The 25,525-nt window shown below is 36.5% G+C and overlaps 3 protein-coding genes across 3 annotated transcripts in view; 2 read left to right on the forward strand and 1 right to left on the reverse strand.

The window, feature by feature from the left end:
* Positions 1-1,739: 1,739 nt before the first annotated feature.
* On the forward strand, positions 1,740-10,576 carry CAH9 (Carbonic anhydrase 9). Its single transcript, XM_028180352.2, has 5 exons — positions 1,740-1,873; positions 7,766-7,969; positions 8,631-8,902; positions 9,782-10,012; positions 10,173-10,576. The coding sequence occupies exons 1-5, from the start codon at positions 1,825-1,827 to the stop codon at positions 10,377-10,379; spliced, it is 963 nt and encodes a 320-aa protein (XP_028036153.1). The 5' UTR covers positions 1,740-1,824; the 3' UTR covers positions 10,380-10,576.
* Positions 10,577-10,936: 360 nt separating this feature from the next.
* On the reverse strand, positions 10,937-13,071 carry Vha14-1 (V-type proton ATPase subunit Vha14-1). Its single transcript, XM_028180353.2, has 4 exons — positions 12,913-13,071; positions 12,712-12,793; positions 11,855-12,060; positions 10,937-11,276 (listed from the first exon to the last, which is right to left on the reverse strand). Exons 1-4 carry the CDS (start codon positions 12,964-12,966, stop codon positions 11,244-11,246), a joined length of 375 nt encoding a protein of 124 aa, XP_028036154.1. The 5' UTR covers positions 12,967-13,071; the 3' UTR covers positions 10,937-11,243.
* Positions 13,072-13,142: 71 nt separating this feature from the next.
* The window catches only part of LOC114247368 (pre-mRNA-processing factor 17), a 36,655-nt gene continuing 24,272 nt past the window's right edge, over positions 13,143-25,525 (forward strand). Inside the window, exons 1-10 of the mRNA XM_028180322.2 lie at positions 13,143-14,066; positions 14,560-14,833; positions 15,058-15,217; positions 16,635-16,750; positions 18,335-18,438; positions 18,778-18,885; positions 20,722-20,830; positions 22,667-22,821; positions 23,894-24,027; positions 24,684-24,905. Coding sequence (XP_028036123.2) covers positions 13,899-14,066; positions 14,560-14,833; positions 15,058-15,217; positions 16,635-16,750; positions 18,335-18,438; positions 18,778-18,885; positions 20,722-20,830; positions 22,667-22,821; positions 23,894-24,027; positions 24,684-24,905 — 1,550 coding nt within the window. The 5' untranslated portion in view covers positions 13,143-13,898. The remainder of the gene's footprint in view (positions 14,067-14,559; positions 14,834-15,057; positions 15,218-16,634; positions 16,751-18,334; positions 18,439-18,777; positions 18,886-20,721; positions 20,831-22,666; positions 22,822-23,893; positions 24,028-24,683; positions 24,906-25,525) is intronic.

A 25,525-nucleotide genomic window follows, 5' to 3' on the forward strand; every position in this document is an offset into this window, starting at 1 on the left:
AGTCTAGGCGTCATCTACGAAATGATTATTTTAATTTGTAGATAATATCATTTGGAGGCAAAAAGATCGAGTACCTACGCATACATTACTAGTATTTTTTATGCGTTGCGTTACTTGCATCTTTGTAAATCGCTTAACAAAGACTCGTAAATAAGATAGTTTTAGATTCGTAAAATGCACAACGGGTGACATGTGACATTAGCGTTTTGACAGGCCAATCCACACTTTGGTCACGTTCAACTAAACGCATCAATTACAAGACGTGTTCTTTTTTTTGTTGTCCGAATGCCAAACAATGATTTTTCACGACAATCGTAAAATTCAGAAAACAAATGCATCAGAATGGTAATGTGACTTTGAATCGCGTAGTTCATTCTGTTGATTGAAAAACTCAATATTTCTTTTTTTATCGGCATCGGTGCTGAGAGGCAAGTGAGAGCATTCCTTCGCTTTTGTCCATAAATATTCGGTTAGAATCCCTAGAATCGCAATTGAAAAAAGTATGTGGCATGCAATATGTTCTGTCGAAATAATCTAGACTGAGATGAGGAATCCACTTCACGTAATGCGGGTGCATCTAGCAGTGGTGCAGTAAATAATGATAATAATAATGATTCGAAGTACAATGCTGGCTCTTTAATAATCTACGCCGATCCATATTCAAATGCATTATCTTATGCATTTATCGAAATGTCAAATTTGTTCCCGCCTAAAGAAATTGCAAAATGAATTTCAAGAATGCAATTTGAGAACTTGAAATATGTTTTTTTTTATATGTTTTTTATTGCCCTTGTAGGCAGACGAGCATACGGTCCACCTGATGGTGAGTGGTTACAGTCGCCCATGGACTTCAGCAATTCCACGGGCAGAGCCAAGCCGCTGCCCACAAAGTATAATGATCTATTTCTTAGGTAAATTCAATAAGTGTGTTAAATTTATTTTACTGCTGTCTATGACTTCGGATGTTATGTCGCAAATTATTAGTTTTTCATTTTAAATACATGAATTTATTCCTTAATCGTGGAAGTCATTTGTAAGCATGTTTGTTTTTATACTTCACTAGCTGACCCGGCAGACTTCGTAGTGCCTCAATCGACAAATAAAAGACGTAAAAGGAATCCGTCCGACGGGGGACACATCAAAGGGACAACAAAATTGTTATTTTCATTTAATTCCGAGCATTTTCATATTTATTTACCTTTTAAACCTTCTCTGGACTTCCACAAATAATTCAAGACCAAAATTAGCCAAATCGGTCCTGCCGTTCTCGAGTTTTAGCGAGACTAACGAACAGCAATTAATTTGTATATAATATAGAAATTAGAAAAACGGTAGTTTCCTGCGGGATTCGAACACTGGCGTATTCGCGTCATTCAACCACTGTAGGTACACCAGAAGTATTAATCTTTAATCCATGACGTCTTCAAAATCAACATTAAACCCATACTGTCTATAAAGATGTTATATTTAATTGACGTTTCGCAGTCACGTTTCACATATCAAATGAAATGTACTTACGGGAAATTTGATACAGTGATATTCTTTTCTTACGAAAAATATTAGCGAATATTCTCGAAATATCAATGCTCACAAAAGCCTTTTACGATATTCTAAGGGTATAATATGCCCTCAAACTTATCAGTGTAGCGACATCGCGGCATTCAATAGGTTATTTCTCACGTCGATGACGCGTTAGACCATTGAAAACGGACTGCTGAACATGTAAATGTGTAGTATTTAAACTGCTTCTGTCGAGTTACGAAGCATCAGTACTAAACTAATTAAATCTATTAAATAAATTTAATTTAGTGAACAAATATAACAATGAAGTACTTTGGTATTATAGCTGTATTCACCCTGGTGGTTATTAATGGTGAGTTAAAAAAATAAATAGTTAATTAAAAATGGCAACATTAAAAAAGTATTTCATTATGAAGCTTTTAGAAATAAAATTTTAAATAAAAAATGATTTATAAAAATAAAAAAAAAATAAAAAAATTACCTATTAATTACCTACATTTTATACATAAATAACCTACAATATATCACATCCTCCATAAAATATTCACAGTTTGTATTTTTTTTTAAATATTAATTCGATTGTATTAGATTTCTACAGCAAATTAATTATACGTTCCGGTTTCGGTGGTAGGGTGGGTAACCATTATTAGAATGAAATCGAGACTTTTTTTCATCTCGAGGTAGAATCCGTTATCAGGTAACTATCAAATAAATTGGTACCCCGAACCTGTCCTAAAACAAACAAAAATTATTAACAGTATTAATAAAACTTTATTTTTCTACACCTTTTTATGTCTTTCTAATGCTTTTTTTTTATTATAACAATATGTATTTTGTGGGTAAAGCTTAAAAATCCTATTTCATCAACCGTCGTTTAATTTATAAACGAAAATTGAAAAACAATACTTTAAATTTAAGGTTGAAATAATTTCTATTGAATGTACATAAACGTGGTCACAGCATTCGTTAAATACACTTAATCTCTTTAATGCTGTTGATTTGAAGCATGCTAAAAACGTTGCTCCTTCCTTTCGATGCACGCTGGGTTTTAATAAACATCCGATCAGCACGCACTGTTGATTTCTTTACGCTCAAATATTATGAAGACTCGTATTTGCTATCGTATTTTGTCATTATATAATACCGTAAGGTCTCAGAAGGCTCCTAGAATAGAATTCCATAGTTTGCACACGTGGTTATTGCAAAAAAACTAATAAATAAAACATTAAAAATATTATTCAGGCAATAATGACTATGGTTCGTACACGGTTTTATTGCTGAGATACATTTCAGACAAGTTTGTAATTCTAATGCCAATGTTACATAAGACTTGAATAAAATATTTAAAGCACAGAACATACCATAAAAATAGTATGGGTTCGGTATTAATATTATACTTTTTTTACTTCTTAGGATTCTGTTGAAAATTGGCACGAAGCGCAGTCTTTTAAGGTTATTTTATTTAGTGCGCCTATCTGTTGAATTTTCGTGTCAATCTTGCAACCTCTGTAATTTATTAGGGACACTAATTTTAACAGAATACTGTAGTATATTTTAGATGGATCAAATAAAGTATTTGGTAATAAAAATGCGAACAACTTCGTAGTTTCAGTACTTAAAATTAGCTCTGGATACTTAACTTGTTTTAAGCGATCCTATCTCATTAAAGATATTACATGCCAAACCTTTTTTAACCTTACCATTATATAAAAGCCTTATTAATGCAACATTAGGAAATTGGGTACCGATTATGAATTCCATATGAAAAACTATATTAATATAGATAGGTAGTGAATATTATCGCTAGCATATATTTTATTTTTATCATCATTCTCCTGCCCTTCTTTCAGTCACTAGGGTCGGGGCAACATTTTTTCTCTTTCCATACACCCGTTCTCATGTTGCTCAGTTAATTTTGGCATTTTTTTTATGACCGGCCGTCTACTTGACCTCAAACCCTTCTTGGGAATGCTTTTGTTGACCTTGGGCCTATGTTGTATTGGCTTTGGCTCTTAGTCGCCTTCTACAACACCCATGAGCTAAGTTTGGGTTGAGAATATTCTTAGGCGCCCATCACACGCTACCTTAGATTTTATTTTTATATTGATTATTTTTTAAATGCATTTTCAAAGCATGACAAATATTTTACTATTAAGAGTTTTTTTTTTAAATAAGTGGCCGTTTATCCCGACTATAATAACCTTTAGTGAATAGTTGAATACCCATTACTTACCATAATATCAAAACTAAAATAGAAGAAGTGCTAAATATATGCTAGAAGCTAGAAGTGCTATAATAGTGAAATAGAAGTGCTAAAATAGAATTAAATTACTAGAAGTATCAAAAATATAATAATATAATAATAAAACTAATTCTTCATAATGTAACCTACTTGTTAATTCCGAACATCATTTAGTCGTTTCTTGTATACATAAAGGCAAGATATCCTTTGAACTGTTTATATAGCTCAGTAGCCGCACGACTTTAACTTGACCTCAAATATTGAATAAATTGGTTAATCTATGAAAAGGCCGTGGATATTTGCATTTTTTATATTAACGCATTATCGTGCGATCACTCTTTGCTTATTATGTAAGTAGAAAAGCATATTACGACCACTGTCATTTTTAATATACCATAAAATCGTTTTTTTTTTAATTGTTTAGTTGGGTGGACGAGCTCACAGCTCACCTGATGTTGATGGAGCCCATATACATCTAAAACCGTAAAAGCCGCCACCGACCTTGAGATATGAGTTCTAAGGTCTCAGTACCTATAGTTACAACGGCTGCCCCACCCTTCAAACCGAAACGCATTACTGCTTCACGGCAGAAATAGGCGGGGCGGTGGTACCCACCCGTGCGGACTCACAAGAGGTCCTACCACCAGTAATTCTAATCAGTCGAATTACATTAACATAATTTAATAGCAGCTACCTAAGCTACTAAAAGCCTAGCACAGTAGCCTTCTTCGCGTTTAATGAAATAAAGTAAAAGTTTATATCATAAATAGTATGCTGCTGAAAATCTGTAACGACATTAGATAATTTTAATTAGAACAAGATACGACCCGAGATCGTGATCTAGTACCCAGATATTTTTGATTGATAAGTAACATCATTAGATAAATGTGTGCGAAATTAAAGAACGCTATCTGTAAAATTACACAATACGTGTTTTTTTTTTGTTTATAATATGAATATTTAATGTTTGTGATAAACCGTCACTATGTTATAGATTCTCGTGTTTTCTTTTTGTATACCTTTGTCTTAGTTTTTGTGATGTAACATTTGACTTATGCCAGGCCATAAAAAAAAATTGAGAACGATTCATCGAACGAGGTTTGAAATAAAAGGTTCGTAAGGATACTTGTATAGCGCAACAAAATGTTAGTTCGCCACGTAGATCTAACGAACCATCCATTCAGCAAAGGGTTAAAGTATCTATTACAGCATTAAGTACCGTGAAATAACAACGTCGGTTAAATAACAATAACAAGTGAAAATAACTGTTATTTAAATTATAGAAATAAATACATATTTTCTTACATAATAATACGATTTAAAAATATGTTTGCTTATGTTATTCGTGGAGGTTCAGCAAACGAATTTTAATTCTAACTCAATACTTACTATTGCCATAATGTGTTTGTATTAACCAAGTTTTTGATGTATGACTTTTTATAAAATTAAGTATTGCCTTGTATCAAGCGATAGACAATAACTTCATAAAAAGAACATTCCCGATCCTGCGGACCGAATGGAAAGCAGTCGACGTCGCCCAAAATACGTCATTTCGGATCCTTCTGATCCACTAAAGGTGCTTTTAGGTACCTCAAGCACCGGTCATCATTTTCGTCGAACCCGTTACTTGCGACGAAGGGCTCGGCGAGTAAATTAACCCACAGACACAGCCCACTGGGTTTCTCGCCGGATCTTCTCAGTAGGTCGCGGTTCCGATTCGGTGGTAGATTCTGCGAAGCACGGCTCTTGCTAGGGTTCGTATTAGCAACGTCGTCAGGTTTGAGCCCCGCGAGCTCACCTACACGCTAGGGTGAAGCTGAAATAGCCTCTCAAGGCTGAAAGCATAGGTCGAAAAAAAAATTACAAAGTAATAAAAAAAAGCTCATAGAACTAAAAAGCTGAAGACAGTGCAACATGCTGGTTGGTCACAAATGCTGTACAATCGTCAATAACTTTAGCAAAGGCGCTCTTGATTAAAAACAATTCATCTTCAAGCATCGTCGAGCACTCTTGAGAAAGGTCACCATACGGTACGGTAGAAGATGGGCATAAATGCTATGCTTCGTCTGCCTACCTACAAGGACAATACAAAAAAAATATAGAGACGTTCATCGTAAGCATTCTGGGCTTCAATCCCTGTATTGTTTAAGCTCTATGAATAATGTAATCGAAATTTATTAATCTTAATGCCTGCTATAATGATTAAATGTCCCGACTTAAATAAAATATTCTAAAATCAATCGTAAAATGCTTTCGACTATTGCAAGTGTTATGAATTCAATACAGGCAATAACCGATAAAAGTAGTTTCGAACTACATTTTAAAAAGTTTTATGTTTGTTTTAATGATCGGGATTATTGTTTACGCCGCTCATATCGTTGATAGCCCACTGTAAGTCGTGACAGCCGTAAACATTAATGAAAAACGTTTTTATTAGTAATAAATAAATATACTGGGTGCGACTGTGCGACCAAATTAAAGTCTTCATACGCGAGACTTCGGACACGGTAAAACGGAAGATCGCGAATGAAAAATTGTGTTAAACTAGCATACCACATAAACGCAATTAAAAGCCGTCAGCTGTTTTGAGTAGCATTTAAATCGTTAAAAAACTTAATGAAACGATATTTATTTATTAGGTTTCCATAAGTTAACTTTATTTCGGAAACAGCATTTTACAATCTGACGAAATAAAAAAAAATATTTACAACGTATGCATTTTTTGTTTTATAATTACAAAGATGTGACCATGATGATTACAGCGTACGATAATAAAATGCAGCAATTGTAAAAACAATGAATGCAATCAAGACGTTTTGTTATTTATTAAACCGAACATAAAATTTATAAATACATTTCTTTGCAGGTCTTATTTGATTGTACACTATTCTAAATATAAAGAATAGGTGTTTTTTTTGTGAAAAAGGCATTAGGTTAGTTGAAAATTACTCTCACCACGAATTAATTTACAATGTTCTATACCAAGATATTTGTGAAGCATGCTGTGATTGCTTCAATTCATTTGAGACAAGCAAGTTGAAGTGTCGTATTGTGCATAGGCTGTCCCTCTATTACAACCAACGTGAATGCTATGCTTAAATTAGGCGGAATGTTGTTGCGCATTCAAAATAAACACATCAATAAACTCGAGTGCTCGTGGACCTGCCACTAATAGTAAAATCGTAATTAGAACTACTTTCACGGTTTTATCTCGAGTTTTTTATTCTCATTAAATTATTTTCGGAAATACGAATACTATTAAACGGTTATTTACGTGGTAGCAGACGATTGAGTCGCCAATTGACATTAACAAAATGCGAGATCAAACCGTAGTTTTTATTTATGTGTACGACTGGTGAAAACCTAAGAACATACTATTTTGTCAATAACTTTAATTGCGTCTAATATTCCGTCAGGGGCACTAGGAATTTATCATAGCTATAAAAACAAGTATTCGGTATGTACAATAATTTTATGGTATTTTTCGTTTCCGTTTTCACTGCGTTCACGCATCGTTCGTGTGATATAGCACGCTGATAATATATAGGACACTTGCACCCTGTAGTAACAGCGCCCCTAGCGGCAAACGTTCCAACTCCATACAAATTGGAGTTAACTTTAACGCTATCGAGAACGTTAAAAAACTCGCACTAAGAACACTAGTTGTTTCCGACGTGAAAGTTAATTATATCTTCGACAAACATAGATACGTTTCAACAAAATTACTGTACTTATCAAGTTTTGTCTAGTTTGGTCCACTTAACTCTAAAACTACTGGAGTAAAACAATTTTTATTGATACAATTGAGACTTCAATCTCATATCCCAATGTTAGTTACGGCATTAAAGCTTTGATTTCCGTTGACTTGCATTACACTTGGTTCGGCGTGAATATATTCACCCAATAAAATCCCACACAAAAAATGTATGCTACATCGTAAAGAGTATTTATTTATATTAAATTCGTAGATAAGCTATGTATTAATAATTCTTTTTCTTTCAGTATCTGTGGCAGCAGGATGGGGATATCGGGCCTCCGACCAGAGACGTTGGGCGGTACTGCACCCTGCTTGTGGCGGCCGTCAGCAGTCTCCCATAGCAATTTCAGCACGTCAAGCAATTCCTATCTCAATTCCAGCGATCGAACTCATTGGATACCAGAACCCTCTTCCTGGACCTTTAACGATCACTAATACGGGACATTCAGGTAAAGATTCAACGGTGCGACCGCTATAATGTTTCGCTTCGTTCACTTGAGATGCGTAAAGAACGGGTTGGCATATTTTTTTATTGCTTAGATGAGAGGACGAGCTCACAGCCCACCTGGTGTTAAGTGGTCACTGGAGCCCATAGATATCTGCAACGTAAATGCGCCACCCACTTTGAGATATACGTCCTAAGGTCTTAGTATAGTTACAATAGCTACCCCACTCTTCAAACCGAAACGCATTGCTGCTCCACGGCCGAAATAAGTTCATTAGCATCTATTTAGTCCGATCGCGATCCGTCGAATTATTGCGAGAGGACGCAGCTTTGAAAGTGAGTACTTCCGTTTTTATGTTACAGGATTGGGTGAACGAGCTCACAACGTCCCTTATATTATGTAGCCCATAGACATCACAACGTGAGCGCCGCTATCCTCCAATCTCAAATTACACGACAAATATTTTAATATCACTTTTAATATGTATGAATTAATATTTTGCATATTGGTTCAGGTAGTAACAAAAGGGTGCATTGAATTTCATGTCGAACAAATAAAAACAAAAAAAACATTTGAATTCTTCAAGAATAATTTGGCGAATGAAGACTTTTTCTCCGTTGATATCTTTGTTTACTAAGTCGTTATATATTTTTTCTAATTTCAGTGGCACTGACAATCCCCAAGTACACTTCGGAGGAGGAGAAGAAAGGATTCCGTCTACCTTACATCTTTGGAGGTCCCCTAGACAACGAGTATGAGATCGATGGTCTGCATTTCCACTGGGGTGACAAGAACAACAGAGGATCGGAGCACACATTGAACGATATGCGTCTTCCTTTGGAAATGCACATCATCCATAGGAATAAGAAATACAGAAATACCGCGGAAGCTATGCAGCACCCTGATGGCCTATGTGTGCTCGCGTTCTTCTATCAGGTTAGACAAATGTTTCTAATTTGGTTAATAAGATTCTAATTTGGTTAAAAGTTTCTAATTTGGTTAAAAGTTTCTATTTGGTTAAATTATAACAAGCCTAAATCCGGTCCTATATATGAGGATATGTGTAAAAGTAGATCGAAATGTGTATTTTTGTGAAGTGTACTTTGTAATGTTGTTCAACTTAGTTTTGAAACAAAAACAGATAATTTTGAACAATCAATCATCGATATCATTTCGCAGGTATTATTATCTTTGCGAAGATATTTTACAAAAATATACACTTTCGCAGAGGTTTGTTTTTAACTATAGCTAAAACTAGACAGTGCTTAATAGTTATGGAAGATGGAGAATCTCATATGATATAAAATGCCGTCTATTTTGTACTCTTTTCATTGATAAGTTCACACATAAGTGATATAACTCAAACCTGTCACTAATACCGGTCCTGAGTTGCCATTCCAAGATATAGCACTTTTTGAAGGTGCAAGGTAATTGTGCTAACACGAACCCTAGCAAGAGCCGTGCTTCGCAGAATCTACCACCGGATCGGAAACGCGACCCACTGAAAAGATCCGGTGAGAAACTCAGTGGGCTGTGTCTGTCACACCATACTCAGTTTCTCATCTGAGAGTAAATTTACTACTTACCTACTAGTTAAGGTTACGCTGAAATAGCCTCTCAAGGCTATCAGCTAGGTAGGAAAAGAAAAACATGGATATATATTCGTCCTGCTTTATATGCGTCCTTGGTTCACTACTGGACATAGACATTACCTAAATCTTGCCATAGTGGCCAATTCTGCACTGCCCGCATTCAAGTCTACATAAATCACTACGAAATGACTGCTATGAAATTACAAAATACTTAACTTTCTAGGTTGTGGAATTCGATGCCAAGCTCTTAAGTCCTATTGTGAAGAACCTAACGGCCATCGAGAACTTCAACTCCACTCTGCAGCTGCCGCACACTTTCTCCCTGTCGTCAATCCTGTCTGGCTTGGACACTGAAAGGTTCTACACGTACAAAGGATCATTGACCACTCCTCCCTGTGCTGAAGCCGTCACATGGGTGATCTTTTCTGACTACCTGCCCATTTCCGTGTTTCAAGTGAGTTATTTATTCTTTTTATGATGTAATTAACCATGATCTAGGACTTTATTATTTCAACTAAAAAGACGACGTACATATCTGTATTTAAGAACGCTTACTTCTTTGAACATATCTTAACAAATAAATACATTCCAATTTAAACCTTATTTCCTTTCAGATGGATAATTTTCGTGGTCTTCTTTCCAATCTCAATTTGCCGTTAGTTGATAACTTCAGGCAGTTACAACCGTTGTTTGGTCGCCGTGTCTTCGTCCGAATCACATCAAAGAACCCTAAGTTCAAGAAGACCAAACTCCACTACTCCAAATGGGACTGGGTTGGCCACAAGAAGTCCGAAAATGATGTCATCGACTTCGATGAATAAATATATATATATCCAATAACAACTGATAAATAATACGGTACGGGTGTAACGCGTTTAAAATACCAATGATACCAAATAGTATTCGTTACTAATTAATTTTATTATGTGTGCACTGTATATTTGCGTGTAATGTAAGTAATATAGTGTGTAAGTTTTGTTAATGATCTATGAAAGATAAATAAATAAATATAAAATTACTTTAGTACTTTTATTCGATATGCGACAGACAGGTACAAAGTGTTGTTCATTAAGACTTGTATACAATGTATAATTAATTCTATTTTACAAAATTAGAATCTATGTGCTGTAGTTATCAGCTCCAAACATCGACTGAAATTAAAAATAACGAGTCAATAAAGCAATAAAATGGGAATTCTATCTTAGAAAAATAATCACATACACATACATACGCATAATAACAGCAAGGCGCTTGTTAAGAAATTATTAGTCAAAAAGGGTTGAATTAATTCAGCACAATAAAATATAGCACACAGTCTTACCTGTTCACTCAAGTTCCAAGCAGCAAAAACGCAAAAAGAACACAAAAATAAAACAAGTTTTCCATTTTACTTTTTTTAATCTATAATACAATTCAACAACTTTTATACAAGATTAATACTTTGTATTTGAATAATTTATTTATTCCATTATATTATATAGTTTTATTTAAATATGCTGGTTAAATATAACATTTGTTTTCTGGAATGTATTAAAAATGCTGGATATGAAAAAAATAAAACAATTGCACACTGAAAACTTTTGATAAATGTTGGATAAACATTAGTGGTTAGTTTATATCGAGACTGTGGCGTATTTACAATGCCAATCCGTCAACGGACATCAAAAACATGCAACATATTAGCATTAGCGTACCAAGTCGTCTGGGTTGAACATGCCCTGTAAATAAAACATAGAAAATGATTAATTAGTAATTATTTGAAAAGCAGGGATTTGTTATAAAAATAGTGATTTCATTTAGAATCCAAAGCCGCCTGAATTTTTTATTTAAACAAATTGAGGACAATCTAAGTTTATTTTTTAATTCAGAAGAATTGTGACTAAATTTCTTTGGAAGTAAAAAATAGTTTATTTTTATCTTCTTCATTACTGATTTTGTTTGCATTGACCTGTTAATTATGAAAACTTATACCCGATCCTGTAGACCGAATGGTAAACAGTCGACGTCACCCAAAATACGTCATTACGGATCCTCCCGATCCATTAACGGTGCTTTTAGGTACCACAAGCACGGGTTACCGTCCTCGTCGAACCCGTCGCTTGTGACGAAGGGCTCGACGAGCGAATTAACCCACAGATACAGCCCACTGAGTTTCTCGCCGGATCATCTCAGAAGGTCACGTTTCCGATTCGATGGTAGATTCTGCGACACACTGCTCTTGCTAGGGTCAGTGTTAGCATCACTCCGGTTTGAGCCCCGTGAGCTCACCTGCTAGCTAAAACACAAATCGGGTTACCTTAGCACGACGTAGAATGGAGTCCTTGCTGGCATCATATGGGTGGTCTTTTGATGGGATTTCAAGAACAGAAGGTACTGGTGCAGAGTGCGCATCGATCACATGTCTGATCAACTCAGCAATGTTCTGATTGATGAGAATGATGTCAATGTCATCACGTTTAACAAAACGCTTGAAACATTCCTCGATTTCACTCACAGGTGTGTCTGCGGAATTTTAGCAAAACTTATTATTACTATGTCATGTTTCAAAAGATATTTATAAGATAATCTTGTCGAGGTGACAATAATTTTCACCTTTACGGGATTGTACAATCAAAAGTCATTTAAACTTTTTTAACTCTTAATATAAGATTTTTTCAGCTAATCTTTTATGAGCTGAGAACAAAATTGGGAGATTGATTTTTATGTGAATGTTAAATAGCTATGAGAAAACTAGGTCTTACAAACAAATTGTTTTAGTTTTTATTTGTTCATAAACATATATGTGGTACCTGGCCGCACTTTATTTATAAAACTACCTGCAGAAGCTGTAAGTTGTTGAAGGTCCGAAATAAGATGATGGTTCTGATACAGGAACTTGGCTTGATACAATTTTGTGGGTGTGGTTGGTATGTGACAATCAATCAACCAGATGAATAGTTTAGGAAAACACTCAGAAAAAAATGCGTAGTTTATTCTGTGACTACATTTAATACTAAATGTTCACTTTCATTGATGTGACCAACAGCTCAAAGTTTCTAATAACTCACTATAAATAAGACTATAAATGTACTACGCAATGGTAATGTAGCTCTATTGATATATGGAACTGTGATAGGGTCCTATAATATTCATTAAAATAGTAAGTTCACTCACTCTTATCGACCACCATGAAATTCGGATGTCTGTTTTTATTGATCTCGCCGATACCCCCGAGAAGGAATCCGACGCATGTGTCCTGAAATCGCCAAAATTGAACTTAAAATAATCACAGAATCCATCGAAAATAAAATAGTACAACCGATTAAGAGTCAATGGACTACATTATATATAAGAATCAAAAATGTTCACAAATACCTCATCCCCGATAACACTAATTAATTTTCCCTTAACAGCTGCGTGAAGAGCCATATTTTTGGATTTAGTTTAATTTTTCAAATTTATTTTTCAATGGTATTTTTTCTCACAAGGGCTCGTCACCTGACTCAATTTTGACGTTTATTTGGTACTATTGACAATGTTTGCTGTTTCTTCAGTTGGCAGCATTGGTACCAGTAGATTATAATTTGTGATTGGTATTATAGTCATAGTCTGTGGTAATTAATAATTATGTTAGTTATTTTTTAACATAATCTTCGGATGCATAAACTGACCTTTTTATATATTTTTTAATGAATCTACGAAACCAACAACTTGTTGCTAGGCAACAACTATCCTTTTTTAATAAACTTATGATAGTTTTAGATACAGTAAGAACTGTAAGAAGGCCAGTTCTTACCTAATGTTGTATTTTCTCTCAGAGCGCGTACAGACAGGCCTAACAAATACCATAGAACTATATTTTCATCAAGTAGTGTGTTGTCTGATGCTTTTCATTAATCTTTGAGGGTATGGCCCAGTACATTTGGAGGTTTTAAGCGATCGTTTGAGCAGAAATTCACCGTAACATGGATCGGGATCTTTCAAAAAGTTACCGAAAATCTCAGAAAGTAGTCAGTAATTTTATTAAAACCTTGATCTTATCTAGTTTCCTTTAATTTTGTTCTAATTTATTACAGTCTTAAATAAATAATTTTTTCTTCATTTCGCTCCATCTTGCTTACATTACGTTTTATGATATGTTTCCTTTGCTATTTCTGTTAAAAAAATGGAATTATTATTGAAACCAATGTCAAAATTGTCAATGAACCAATGAACAAATCAAACAAATACCTACCTACAAATGTTGATATGAACTATTTTAATCGTGTTCATTTTTGTTTAAGAACATTAAAATAATTGATGAATTGTGACATCATCATCACTGTACATACTTCAATATAAAATTTTAATTATTAACAAAAATGCTCAATATAAAAAAATACGGCAGTAGTTCAGAGGATGAAAGTGATGATACAGAAACAAACCAGTTCAGCAATGAAGCTCTCTTGACCCATCTTAAGCCTGTTGATCCGAGTTTGTCGGTGGCCAAGACCATGCAAGTATGTGCTGCTCCAGCTGTGGTGCCTACGGTATGTAACATGAACACATCAATTTTAAAATTCTCATTTGAGAAATTTTGTCTTTGCTGTTTGTTTTAAGTTCATTACCTTTCATCATTTCAATGTGTAAGACCAACAAAAAAATATATTCAGGGACCCCGTAGCACTTAAACCAACATATAAGTTGCAATTTGAGGTTATATTTTGTGTTTATCAACATTAAGGATATAAAGTTAAGACTTCAATTCGAGAAAATAATTTATTTATTTATTTTATACTTATCGAAATACCCATTTGAAACTTTTTAACTTTGAAATATTTTTAAACAAAGATTTTAACAAATCACAACTTAACATCATACATAATCATTGTATTTTATTGAGACCAAGGCTTTGCTTTGTCCTACTGGCATTACCGACATCCATGAGTAATAACTTCTTACATTAGCAAAGAAATTGCATTAATTTAAATATTATTTACTTTTAAATTGAAATTTAATGAAATTTCGATTATTTCACTTTAGAATGAAGATGACACTAGAGTTTTAATACCAGCAAATGCAAAAGAGTTAACACACAATCCAAAGTATGAAGAGCTGTTTGCACCTGCTTTCGGACCAGAGAATCCATTTCAAACACAGCAAATGAAGGCAACGAGAAACATACTATCTGGCTATGTAGAATTGGCACATATTAGCGATTTTCAGTTTGAGAATCAACGAAGAACATTTACGAGTTATGGTTATGCTGTAGATCCTTCTACAAATGTTGAGGAGCAAGAAGGAGATGCTATAGTGAGTAAGTATCACATTAATTCACTAATCTATATAAAAATATAGATTATTGCGTTGTAAGGCTTAATTTTTGAGGTATTGGCAAATGATCATCATTATACTTTTATTTTGAATTTAAAATTAGTAACATATATAAACTTTAGTAGGAAATCTTGTCAATTTATCTATCATCGTTCATATTAAACTTAGAAAAACAACATGAATGAAATCTTCAAAATTTTCTTTCAGAATCTGCTATGATAGACCCTAAAGAAGATACAGAAGGCAAATCAGTTTTTGAAACAATAAAAAAGCGACCCCTAGATAAAAAGAAGAGAACCAAAAATGACAATCCTGAAGACATTAATGGATTTCTAGGACCCTGGGGAGGTTTTGAAGGAGAACAGAGGTTTGTAAATATTGTTTCATGAATAAAGAATCATCTTGTTTATGACATAGGCTTGCAAGAAGTTATCCATCCATCCCGTTGACCAAATTCAAATCAAAATTATTTCAACCCAAATGACACAATAACTGGTTTAGGAATTTCAAAAAAGTATTGTGGCGAGTGAGCAAGTCAACTCGCACATCTCAACGAAGCACCAAAATCATACGATTTTACGTCACATCCGGTGATCCGAGTGCCGTGTGCAAAGACTGTTAAACCACGCCCCCTGCAACATGTCGCCGGCGCATCTTATTTGTCGGAGTGGTAAAGACACAAGATGGCCACGCTTTCATCTATTGTTCTTCAGGCGGAGGACATGTTGAAAGGGGCGGCAACTCCTGCGCAAATTATTATTGACTACAAGTTATAGTTATAGTTCTAGTTTTGGTTTTCACTATAAATACGATTGTGCCGTAATTTTAACACTAGTATACACACAGACCATCTGGAATACTTCAGTATTATTCTACCATCGGTTCCAATACTAGCAACAATCTTGAGAAGAATTGATGAAGCAAACTAGTTAGGCTTGTATTTTTATCACTTATTTTATATTCTTTCAAATGCACGTTCATAGTCTGGTAATAGAAACAGTATATCATCTTATATACTAGTGTGCATGAAAAATCACCATCGTTTTGATTCAATCCAATCATTTGGATTCATCAACCCTGGTGGCAGTAATTTACATTTACTTTTAATTTATTTATTTTAAACTACAAATATTATTTACAGAAATAAGTGTAAATAGTGAAATTATGGCATTTGAACTAGATCTTCTTCATCAAAAAAGTCATCTAATTATACATGATAAAAGAGTTATAGAAACCGCTATAGACCACAATAGGATATTGTTGTTAACTTAAGAATCATTGCGAGACAAAATGCAATTTTCATCAGAAAAAAATATGTTTTTTTTTTGCTTAGATGGGGGGAAAATATCTTCTATATAAATGTGTATATCTTCTAAGGATTTTCTCAGACATATGTCAAGCTTCCTTAAATAATGATATACCATAGATAGGTACTACGAAATTTTACTTGGCCAGTATTTTCTAGAAAACGATGATATATAAACATATAGTGTCAAAAAAACCAACAAAAAGTAATAAATATTTAATTAATCATTCTACAGAAATGTAAGCCATATTACCAAACCTCGCTCAGTTTTTCATTATAATATTATGAAACTCTTCTGAAACTGGTGTTTTTTGAGAAAAGCTGACAGAAAAAAGATATTAGTTATCAAAGGAAAAATATCAATAAATGCAGTCAGCATAAATGGCAAGAATTACAATCAACCAACATCTTTATTTTTGCCATGCTTTGTCATGATTGGTGTATTGTTCACTCATAAAATCGTCTTTTATTTTGTCAGGATAATGAAGCCGGAAGGCGATGAAGCAAAAGAATTAGAAGAGATTTTAGCTAAGAGACAGAAGAAAGGAAAAGTTGATGATGATAAACCTTTGGAAGAGAGATCTATATTACACAGTAAGTTTTGTGTGTTAACAACATCTTTTTTTTATTACCGAGATGGGTGCTTATAGTATTTTCAATTGATACCTTTTTCGCATTGGATGTAGGTTCTGTTTTGTTTGTATCTAACAGCCAAAAAATTATATATGGCATATTTTATTCTAAATTAGTATAGTTTCTATTATTCCCTACTTTATGAAAATAATTAAGGTATTAACTACTTTAAATAAAATTTGAAAAACTTAACCACTTACTGGTGGTAGGACCTCTTGTGAGTCCGCACGGGTAGGTACCACCACCCCGCCTATTTCTGCCGTGAAGCAGTAATGCGTTTCGGTTTGAAGGGTGAGGCAGCCGTTGTAACTATACTTACAACTTATATCTCAAGGTGGGTGGCGCATTTACGTTGTAGATGTCTATGGGCTCCAGTAACCACTTAACACCAGGTGGGCTGTGAGCTCGTCCACCCATCTAAATATGAGAGACAATTTTTGACAAGGCATTATTTCTCTTTTTTTATTTGTACTGAACTGAAGAACGAAAATTATCTTATAATGAAAAGGTTTTACAAGAGACAGAGTAGGCTCCTGTTAATACTGAGTGTGGAAATCTGACGGAGGACACATCCCCTTGTTTGAGTCCCAGCCAGTGATGAGATGGGCTTGATGCAGCACCTAGGCCCTGTTTATCGCACCGCCCTTAATTTGAAGCCGCCCTTAGAATAAATTTATATTTTTATATAATTAATTTTGATCCAATACTTTTATTTGAAATTTAAAATAACTTTTTTTTTTTAATTAGTTTGAAATTCTTTTCAAAGGAGATCTTTACTTTCTTCTTCTCTGAAATTTTGGCGTTTCAAAAAATTTCCCGCCTCACAAATCATGCCGCCTTAGGCATGAGGCCCAGGTGTAAATCCATAAAGCTGCTTTCAGACTACGGTAAATACTATATGCTATAATAGCATATAGTACATAGCTCATAGCACAACAATATTGCACACTGTGCTGTATATATTGACGTGCTGTAGGCACAACACCATACATTGTTATGGACACGTTCACACTGTACTGTACTATATATCATTGGGTAAGTATAGGCTGCTATACTATATGGCACTAAAGTATAGCGTAGTCTGAAAACAGCTTCATTGGATCCAGTATTCACTGGTGGTAGGACCTCTTGGGAGTCCGCACGGGTAGGTACCACCACCCCGCCTATTTCCGCCGTGAAGCAGTAATGCGTTTCGGTTTGAAGGGTGGGGTAGCCGTTGTAACTATAGTGAGACCTTAGAACTTATATCTCGAGGTGGGTGGCGCATTTACGTTGATGTTGTCAAGAAGTCAGATGTCTATGGGCTCCAGTAACCACTTAACATCAGGTGGGCTGTGAGCTCGTCCATCCATCTAAGCAATAAAAAAAAAAAAACAAAACAGTAGTAAACCAACATAATTCCAAGATTAGTTTCAAATGAAATAGTAAAATATAATATTCATTTGTGTGTACGATGATAACTATGATTCTGTGTCACAGCCTTTTTTTGATTATTTCACGGTATTTTTCAGACACGTTTGTGATAATATTATTTTGACGTTACAGTTGACAAGGTCACCGATTATCAGGGTCGGTCTTGGATCGAGGCGCCCCGAAGCGAAACACAACTGCGAAGCGAGTCACCTCCCGACAAATGTTTCCTGCCGAAGGTAAATTTTAATTTATTGCATATTATAGGTAGGTAGTAGGTATATTTATAGGTAGGTGGACGAGCTCACAGGCTACCTAATGTTAGTGGACTAGAGCCCATAGATATCTACAACGTAAATGCCGCCACCCACCTTGAGATATGAGTTCTAAGGTCTCAGCATAGTCACAACGGCTGCCCCACTCTTCAAACCGAAACGCGTTACTGCGTTAAAGCTGAGATAGGCAGGGTGGTGGTACCTACCCGCACGGACTCTCAAGAGGTCCTACTACCAGTAATAAAAAATGGTGTGTTCGCTGCATGGAGTAGCGTCAGTACCGACTTAGTTACGTATGTCCAGGCGCACATATTCACGTGGAAGGGTCACACGAAGGGCGTGGCGGCGGCGCGCTGGTTCCCCTCGACGGCGCACCTCATGCTCTCCGCCGGCATGGACTGCAGGGTCAAGGTGACTATATACATATAATACAATTTATCTATACTCTATACTAATATATAAATCTACAGCGGTTTTTACGGATGTTTCGTTATAAATACTGAACCGTGCATCCGATTGACTTGAAACTTGGTATCCATGTAGAAAATACATGTACTTAATGGGTAGGCTAATATTTATATGAGTGTTGGACTCCCTACACCAGTTTCGAGGGCGTTAATGATGAGAATTTTTGTGGGGATGAGAAATAATAATGTTAATTTTAAATGCCCAGAGAAGCGGATGGGTACAGCTAGTATAGTATAATTCAACGGCTCCTAACCTGTAGTACGTTTAGTCCACTGAGTTTCTCGCTGGATCTTTTCAATGGGTCACGTTTCCGATCCTGTGGTAGATTCTGCGAAGCACTGCTCTTGCTAGGGCCAGTATTAGCAACACTCCGGCTTGAGCCCCGTGAGCTCACCTACATGCTAGGGCGAAGCTTAAATAGCCTCTCAAGGCTGATAGCATAGACAGGAATAAATAAATAAAATTGTTACGTGAACCTCGGGGACGTGACGGAAATATGGAGGAATTCAAACAGCTGAGTTTTATATAAGTAAAGAAAAACCTTTTTATGTAAAACTTTTGAAACTTTTTAGTTTAAAAAAAAAAGATCTTTCTTAGATAGATTCACTGAACCGTCTTTCATTAAGAAAAAATAATAATTTAAAAAGGAACTTATAGACTTTAAATGTTGTTTTCTTATTATTATACAGAAAACGCAATTAAGTATTTTATTATTGTTCAATCATTTTAGAATACTCCATATCATTATATATATGTACATTGTTTTTTATTTCCCTACCTAATCGTTGGTAAACTAAAGGGCAATTCATATGAGAAATAAACGAAACAAAAACATGTTTGTATATGTAATATGAGTAGAATTTGATTGATTTAAAATATCGTGTTTCCGTAACGTAATTAAAATCAGAACCAGACATCAAGTTGCTATTTCTTGAATTTCTCCAAACATTGATTCTCCAAAATGGCACTTATCACACAAAACATACGAATCATTGTCAAACTCTCACCCAAGAATCTCTAAATGTCTATGTAAAATTGTATGTATGCAGGAACGGAACGGAGCGATATGGATGAATGGCAGATATGGAGCATGACTGAGTGAGAGAGATAGGAGATGTCGTGTTAGGAAGTAAGAAAGGCGGCGAATGAATGCGGAATACCTAGTTTTATTTAATAAGCAACAGGAGAGTAGTTTCCGGACGTGACGACGCTCAGACGCAGTGTAACCCGGAAGGCGAAAGACGTTTATAGTGGAGTTACATAATATAATAAGCCACTTCGATAAAGCGGCACGACATGAGAACCCTCTCATCGTGGCCGCCGGTAACTACATTCCCGATCCTGCGGACAGAATGGAAAGCAGTCGACATCGCCCCAAACACGTCATTTCGGATCCTCCCGATCCACTAACGGTGCTTTTAGGTACCTCAAGCACCGGTCACCGTAAATGAACCCTCAGACACAGCCCACTGAGTTTCTCGCCGGATCTTCTCAGTGGGTCGCGTTTCCGATCCGGTGGTAGATTCTGCGAAGCACGGCTCTTACTAGGGTTCGTGTTCGCAACGTCATCAGGTTTGAGCCCCGTGAGCTCACCTACTAGTTAGGTTACGCTGATATAGCCTCCCAAGGCTCTCAGCTTAGGTAGGAAAATAAGATGAAATAAAGCATCAAGTTTTTGTGAAGTAATCGAGAGTTTCACTGGCCTACCCCGAATTGAAAATCCCACATGTATAAATTATGTGTTACTGATAGTATGTGTAAACTTTACCATTTTGACAGATATGGGAGGTGTACGGTGACCGTCGCTGCATCAGAACGTATTTCGGGCACCGGCAGGCCGTCCGAGACGTCAACTTCAACAATTCCGGGAAACAGTTTCTGTCGGCTGGTAACATTTCTTTTATTAATCCGTTTCGATTAACTTGAGCAATTGGTTTAAATGACCGTGAGAATGACAATGTCAATGTCGTGAGAATGGCATAGACCTATATAGTAGGGACACGACATATTGTTCTATACGTACAATTGCTTATATAAATAGCACCCATTTTGAAGGCACACACATAAACATATATTTATCTCGTTCTTACTCAGCACTTTAACTCGCAGGAAAACAATATAACAGTATTTCAGTGCGTACATAAAATGAAACATGAATATACGTAAATGTCTCCGTCTCCGTCTAATGAGGCCGAAAATCCGCCATGTTTAGCGCACCAAATGTCATTGTCACGTCAGTTCGGCCGTCTGTTTTGGGTTGTACATTATTTATTGACTTTGATATCGATTTAATATGATTGCGTATATAAAATTTCTTATTTTATCATGCTTGAAACATACAAAAATAATAATTAAAACATATTTTATAGGATCTCAAGAAAGTCGATGCCCCAAAACTATTATCTATATATATTTAAATTCATTATGGAGCCCTCATCCGAAAAATCAATTTTTCGATCGAAATCTATTGATCATGACACTAATCATAAATACCTCTTTAAAATATGTCATCAAAACATATTTAGACATTCTGTTTAGATATTTCGGGAAAAAGGCTACCGACAAAATCTCTTCGGAACTATTTAAATAAAATAGTTTTATTCCGCAGTGAGTAAAACACTATTGTAAATTCGTTAAATATTTAATAATTAAGTGATTTTAGAGAGGAAGTCACAAGGAATGACGTTTGTAATTTTACTAACGAATAAAATATGTTCTGTAGGTGTTTTTTTTTATCAGGCGGTCCCTTGATAAGTTTAAAATTTGAATCACTCAAGTGAGAGTGATTCAAATGGTGCGGCGCACCTTCCTTGAGGTGCGCTGCGGTAGTGTGTTACGGACTTTAGGTCAGCAAAACAATTAAAATAGATTGTAATAGTCTAAGAAAAACACGTACTCAAAATACGATAACATTCAGCATACTAGAAATGGGCAGATGGCACTGTACTACGCCATATCTTTATGTTTTGCGGCAAACGACAACTTTATAAAATCAGTGTAGCAAATTTTAAAAATCGTTTTATCGTTTACTTGGCAAATTTGAAGCACGAACTCGTCTTAGATTTCACATAATATCTAAATCACATCATCTTTGCACATAACAATATATTTACTTCCTATTGAAGTATAAATTCTACAAATACATTCATACTCAACAATATTTAAAATAAAATGAGCCAATGACGTTTATCGATAAAACCTACTAACATTAAAATCTTCTGGACAGCACTAAAACCGCCATGTTTTGTGGCCAGATGACGTCACAGTGGCACGAATTTTTTGTTGACGTTTCATTTCCATAGGTTTCCTACTTCAGTGGAGAATGGCAATGTCAATATCGTGGGAATGACAATGTCAATGTCAGGAATGTAGATATGAGATTTGAGGAATGGTGCTTGGTAGTCGGATAATGCGAATGTTATTGTTCGGAATTTGTATATAACCATACTTATCATGAAAATGTCGTTAGCGCGATTCAGGCACCCTTCATATATCTAACATCTTGGAAAAATCTGCGATTAAAGAAGTATATTAATCTTTGACAATAGAATCATAACAATGTACAAACTTATAATTACAATCAATTATAGTCGAATTTTTCAACTACCGGGGGACCACTACAGAAATCGACGTAATGACTTCAATGCGCCGCGTAGGGCACCGGTGTCCTACGCGTCAGTCAAAAGGTTAATGGATATAATAGAGTGGTGTGGTATGGTTGCAGCGTACGACCGGTACATAAAGCTGTGGGACACGGAGTCGGGCGCGTGCGTGTCCCGGTTCACGTCCCGGAAGGTGCCGTACTGCGCCAAGTTCCACCCGGACGCCGACAAACAGCACCTGTTCGTCGCCGGCACCTCCGACAAGAAGATCATATGCGTGAGTCACCCTGAGCATCATCATCCCGGTAACCGAACTCGTCGAACTCGACAAAGAGGTCGCCGTGCAACCTAACCCATGCATCAGCCCGCTGAGTTTCTCGCCGGATCTTCTCAGCGAGTCGCGATTCCGATCCGGTGGTAGATTCATTCGCGAAGCAGTTGCTCTTGAGTTGTTAGGTCTCCTTCGGACGCGCTCGAGTAGCTGTTAGCAAATCCCACCCCTTATGGCTGAGCCTTTGCTCGTCCACTTGTCCTGGTGAAACTGGAAAGCCCCTCGGGCCACCAGTAATACTTCAATGATGACGTCACAATGACCAAATATTCCACCAAAATCATATAGAAATAATTCATAGATTGTGGTCTTGACTTCGGTCTACTCATTATTGGTCTCGGAGCTACTAGCCGTTCAAATCTGACGGTTTTTTGTCACATTGTCGAGCTCGAACGAATATCACTGTAAGAAGTGATTGGATATGTTCCACTCGATGGATATCTTCCAGATACCAGTACCTCTCATGTGTCAGTTCGGTTTTAGTTGCGTAGACCACTAGACAAGTGTACAGCTCACGTGTTAAACTAGGAGTTCCCAAACTTATTTCGTCTACTGCCCCCTTTGAGAATAAATTATTTTGTAGCTCCCCCATTTTTTCACCTATTTAAAAACCGCTATAACGAGAGCTTAGTCGGTGTCTAAGAGTCCTCCTAGATGAAATTACAAATCGCCACCAAAGCCTCTACACAACGCCCCCATTTTTTTCTAGGTCTCTTACCGCCCCCCTTTAGGCCTGCAGCGCCCACAAGGGGGTGTTATCGCCCACTTTGGGAAATGTTGTGTTAAGCGGTCATCAGACCCCGTGACGCATCAGCCGCCTAGATATATGATGTTCGCGCCTATTGGTATCTAAGTACTTGAAGTCGTCGTAACTAAAGGGAATACCGGTTAAAAGGGTGGGGCAACCGTTGTACTATATAATTAAGACTTAGACCTTCATATCTCAAAAGTCTATGGGTTTTGATAATCACTTGACACCATGCCGGCTAAGCGACAAAAGCGTGTTTTCTTGCAATAGTGGGACGTTCGGAGTGGCGAAATAGTCCAAGAGTACGACAGGCATCTCGGTGCGGTCAACACCATCACCTTCGTCGATGAGAATAGGAGATTCGTGACCACATCCGACGACAAGAGTCTGCGGGTCTGGGAGTGGTGAGTACCACCATAAAAATGTTTATTTGGCGTCTGTAGAAAAATTATTGTAGGCAGCGGCTTTGCTGTATTCCTAGCATTGCTGACGTCCATGGGCGACGGTATCCACTAACCATCAGGTGGGCCGTATGCTCATATTTATTTATGCATTGATGGGTGGACGAGGTCATAGCCCACGTGGTGTTAATTGGTTACTGGAGCCCACGTATCTACAACGTAAATGCGTCACCCACCTTGAGATATAAGTTCTAAGGTCTCAGTATAGTTACAATGGCTGCCCCACCCTTCAAACCGAAACGCATCACTTTTTCACGGCAGGGTGGTGGTACCTAACCGTGCGGACTCACAAGAGTTCCTATCACCAGTAAAGAAGTTTCATCAATAATCCATTCAGTAGTTTTTGCGCGAAAAATTAACAGCCATACCTTAGGTATGTATGGATATCTTCCTATTCGTACACTCTTGACAGAGTGGTCGTGGTCCTGCATCAGTCGGATCCTGCGATACCGATGCTCTCGCGATGCGACGCCATGTCCCACGAGAGTCATGAGCAGGTCGTATAAGAATATCGATATACATTCTTACAAAGGATTAGTAGGATAAAGTTGTTGTCTGGAGAGCTTGAGCCTTAATGACGTCATGCCCGTGATGCCCAGGGACATCCCGGTGGACATGAAGTACATCGCGGACCCGACGATGCACTCCCTGCCGGCCGTCACCGCCGCGCCCAACGGCAAGTGGCTCGCGTGCCAGTCCATGGACAACAAGGTCATCGTGTTCAGCGCGCTCAACCGCTTCAAGATGAACAGGAAGAAGACGTTCACCGGGCACATGGTGGCCGGGTACGCCTGCACCGTGGACTTCTCCCCGGACATGAGGTAACTGGTTAAGTGTTTTTTTAAAGGTATTTTATGACCTGGTAACTAAGACCTTTAAGTCATGTCTTATTTTTATGAAAAATGATAATATGAAGTGAAATGAAATGAAAATGATTAATTTGAGACATTAATCCACTGGGATGAAATTAAATGAAATGAGATGATATGGGATGAAATATAATCTTAGTAAAATGGTGGTCATTTACTGAAATTTTTTCCGTGGACTTTTTGGAAGATCCCGAGAAGTGACGTCCAGCGGCTCTGTTTCATTTTCCCATATTTCTTCACTTTCACAGATATTAAACAGTTAATAATCCACCGTTATAACACATTTAAACCTGAAGAAACACTAAATAGACAAAATAAAACAAATCACATAACTTCACTCCTCGCGTTCCCGCCAAAAACTCCTGAGCTAACTGCGCTGGTAGAACTGACACAGATCCTCCACAGATCCTTCATCTTTTTCTGACACAATAGAAAGAGACAGAAACTTATCACAGGAACATACGATAATAATATGCTATTAACGAGTTTTATTGGTGATGGTGCTTTTTAATCGCAACAAGATCACGGCTCGCCTGGTATTATGTGGAGTTCACAGTGTGAATTCTGTCCCT

This window comes from Bombyx mandarina, chromosome 09, assembly GCF_030267445.1.
Source record: "Bombyx mandarina strain Sakado chromosome 09, ASM3026744v2".
In the NCBI taxonomy this organism is placed as follows: Eukaryota; Metazoa; Arthropoda; class Insecta; order Lepidoptera; family Bombycidae; genus Bombyx; species Bombyx mandarina.

Excerpts from the sequence above, each read along its gene's own strand:
- Vha14-1 (XM_028180353.2), bottom strand. The coding sequence starts at position 12,966 with ATGGCTCTTCACGCAGCTGTTAAGGGAAAATTAATTAGTGTTATCGGG. Across the intron at positions 12,794-12,912 it reads TTAGTGTTATCGGGGATGAG|GACACATGCGTCGGATTCCT; the intron begins GTATTTGTGAAC and ends TGGCGATTTCAG. Across the intron at positions 12,061-12,711 it reads TTTCATGGTGGTCGATAAGA|ACACACCTGTGAGTGAAATC; the intron begins GTGAGTGAACTT and ends AAAATTCCGCAG.
- CAH9 (XM_028180352.2), top strand. The coding sequence starts at position 1,825 with ATGAAGTACTTTGGTATTATAGCTGTATTCACCCTGGTGGTTATTAAT. Across the intron at positions 8,903-9,781 it reads TGCTCGCGTTCTTCTATCAG|GTTGTGGAATTCGATGCCAA; the intron begins GTTAGACAAATG and ends TTAACTTTCTAG. Across the intron at positions 10,013-10,172 it reads TGCCCATTTCCGTGTTTCAA|ATGGATAATTTTCGTGGTCT; the intron begins GTGAGTTATTTA and ends ATTTCCTTTCAG.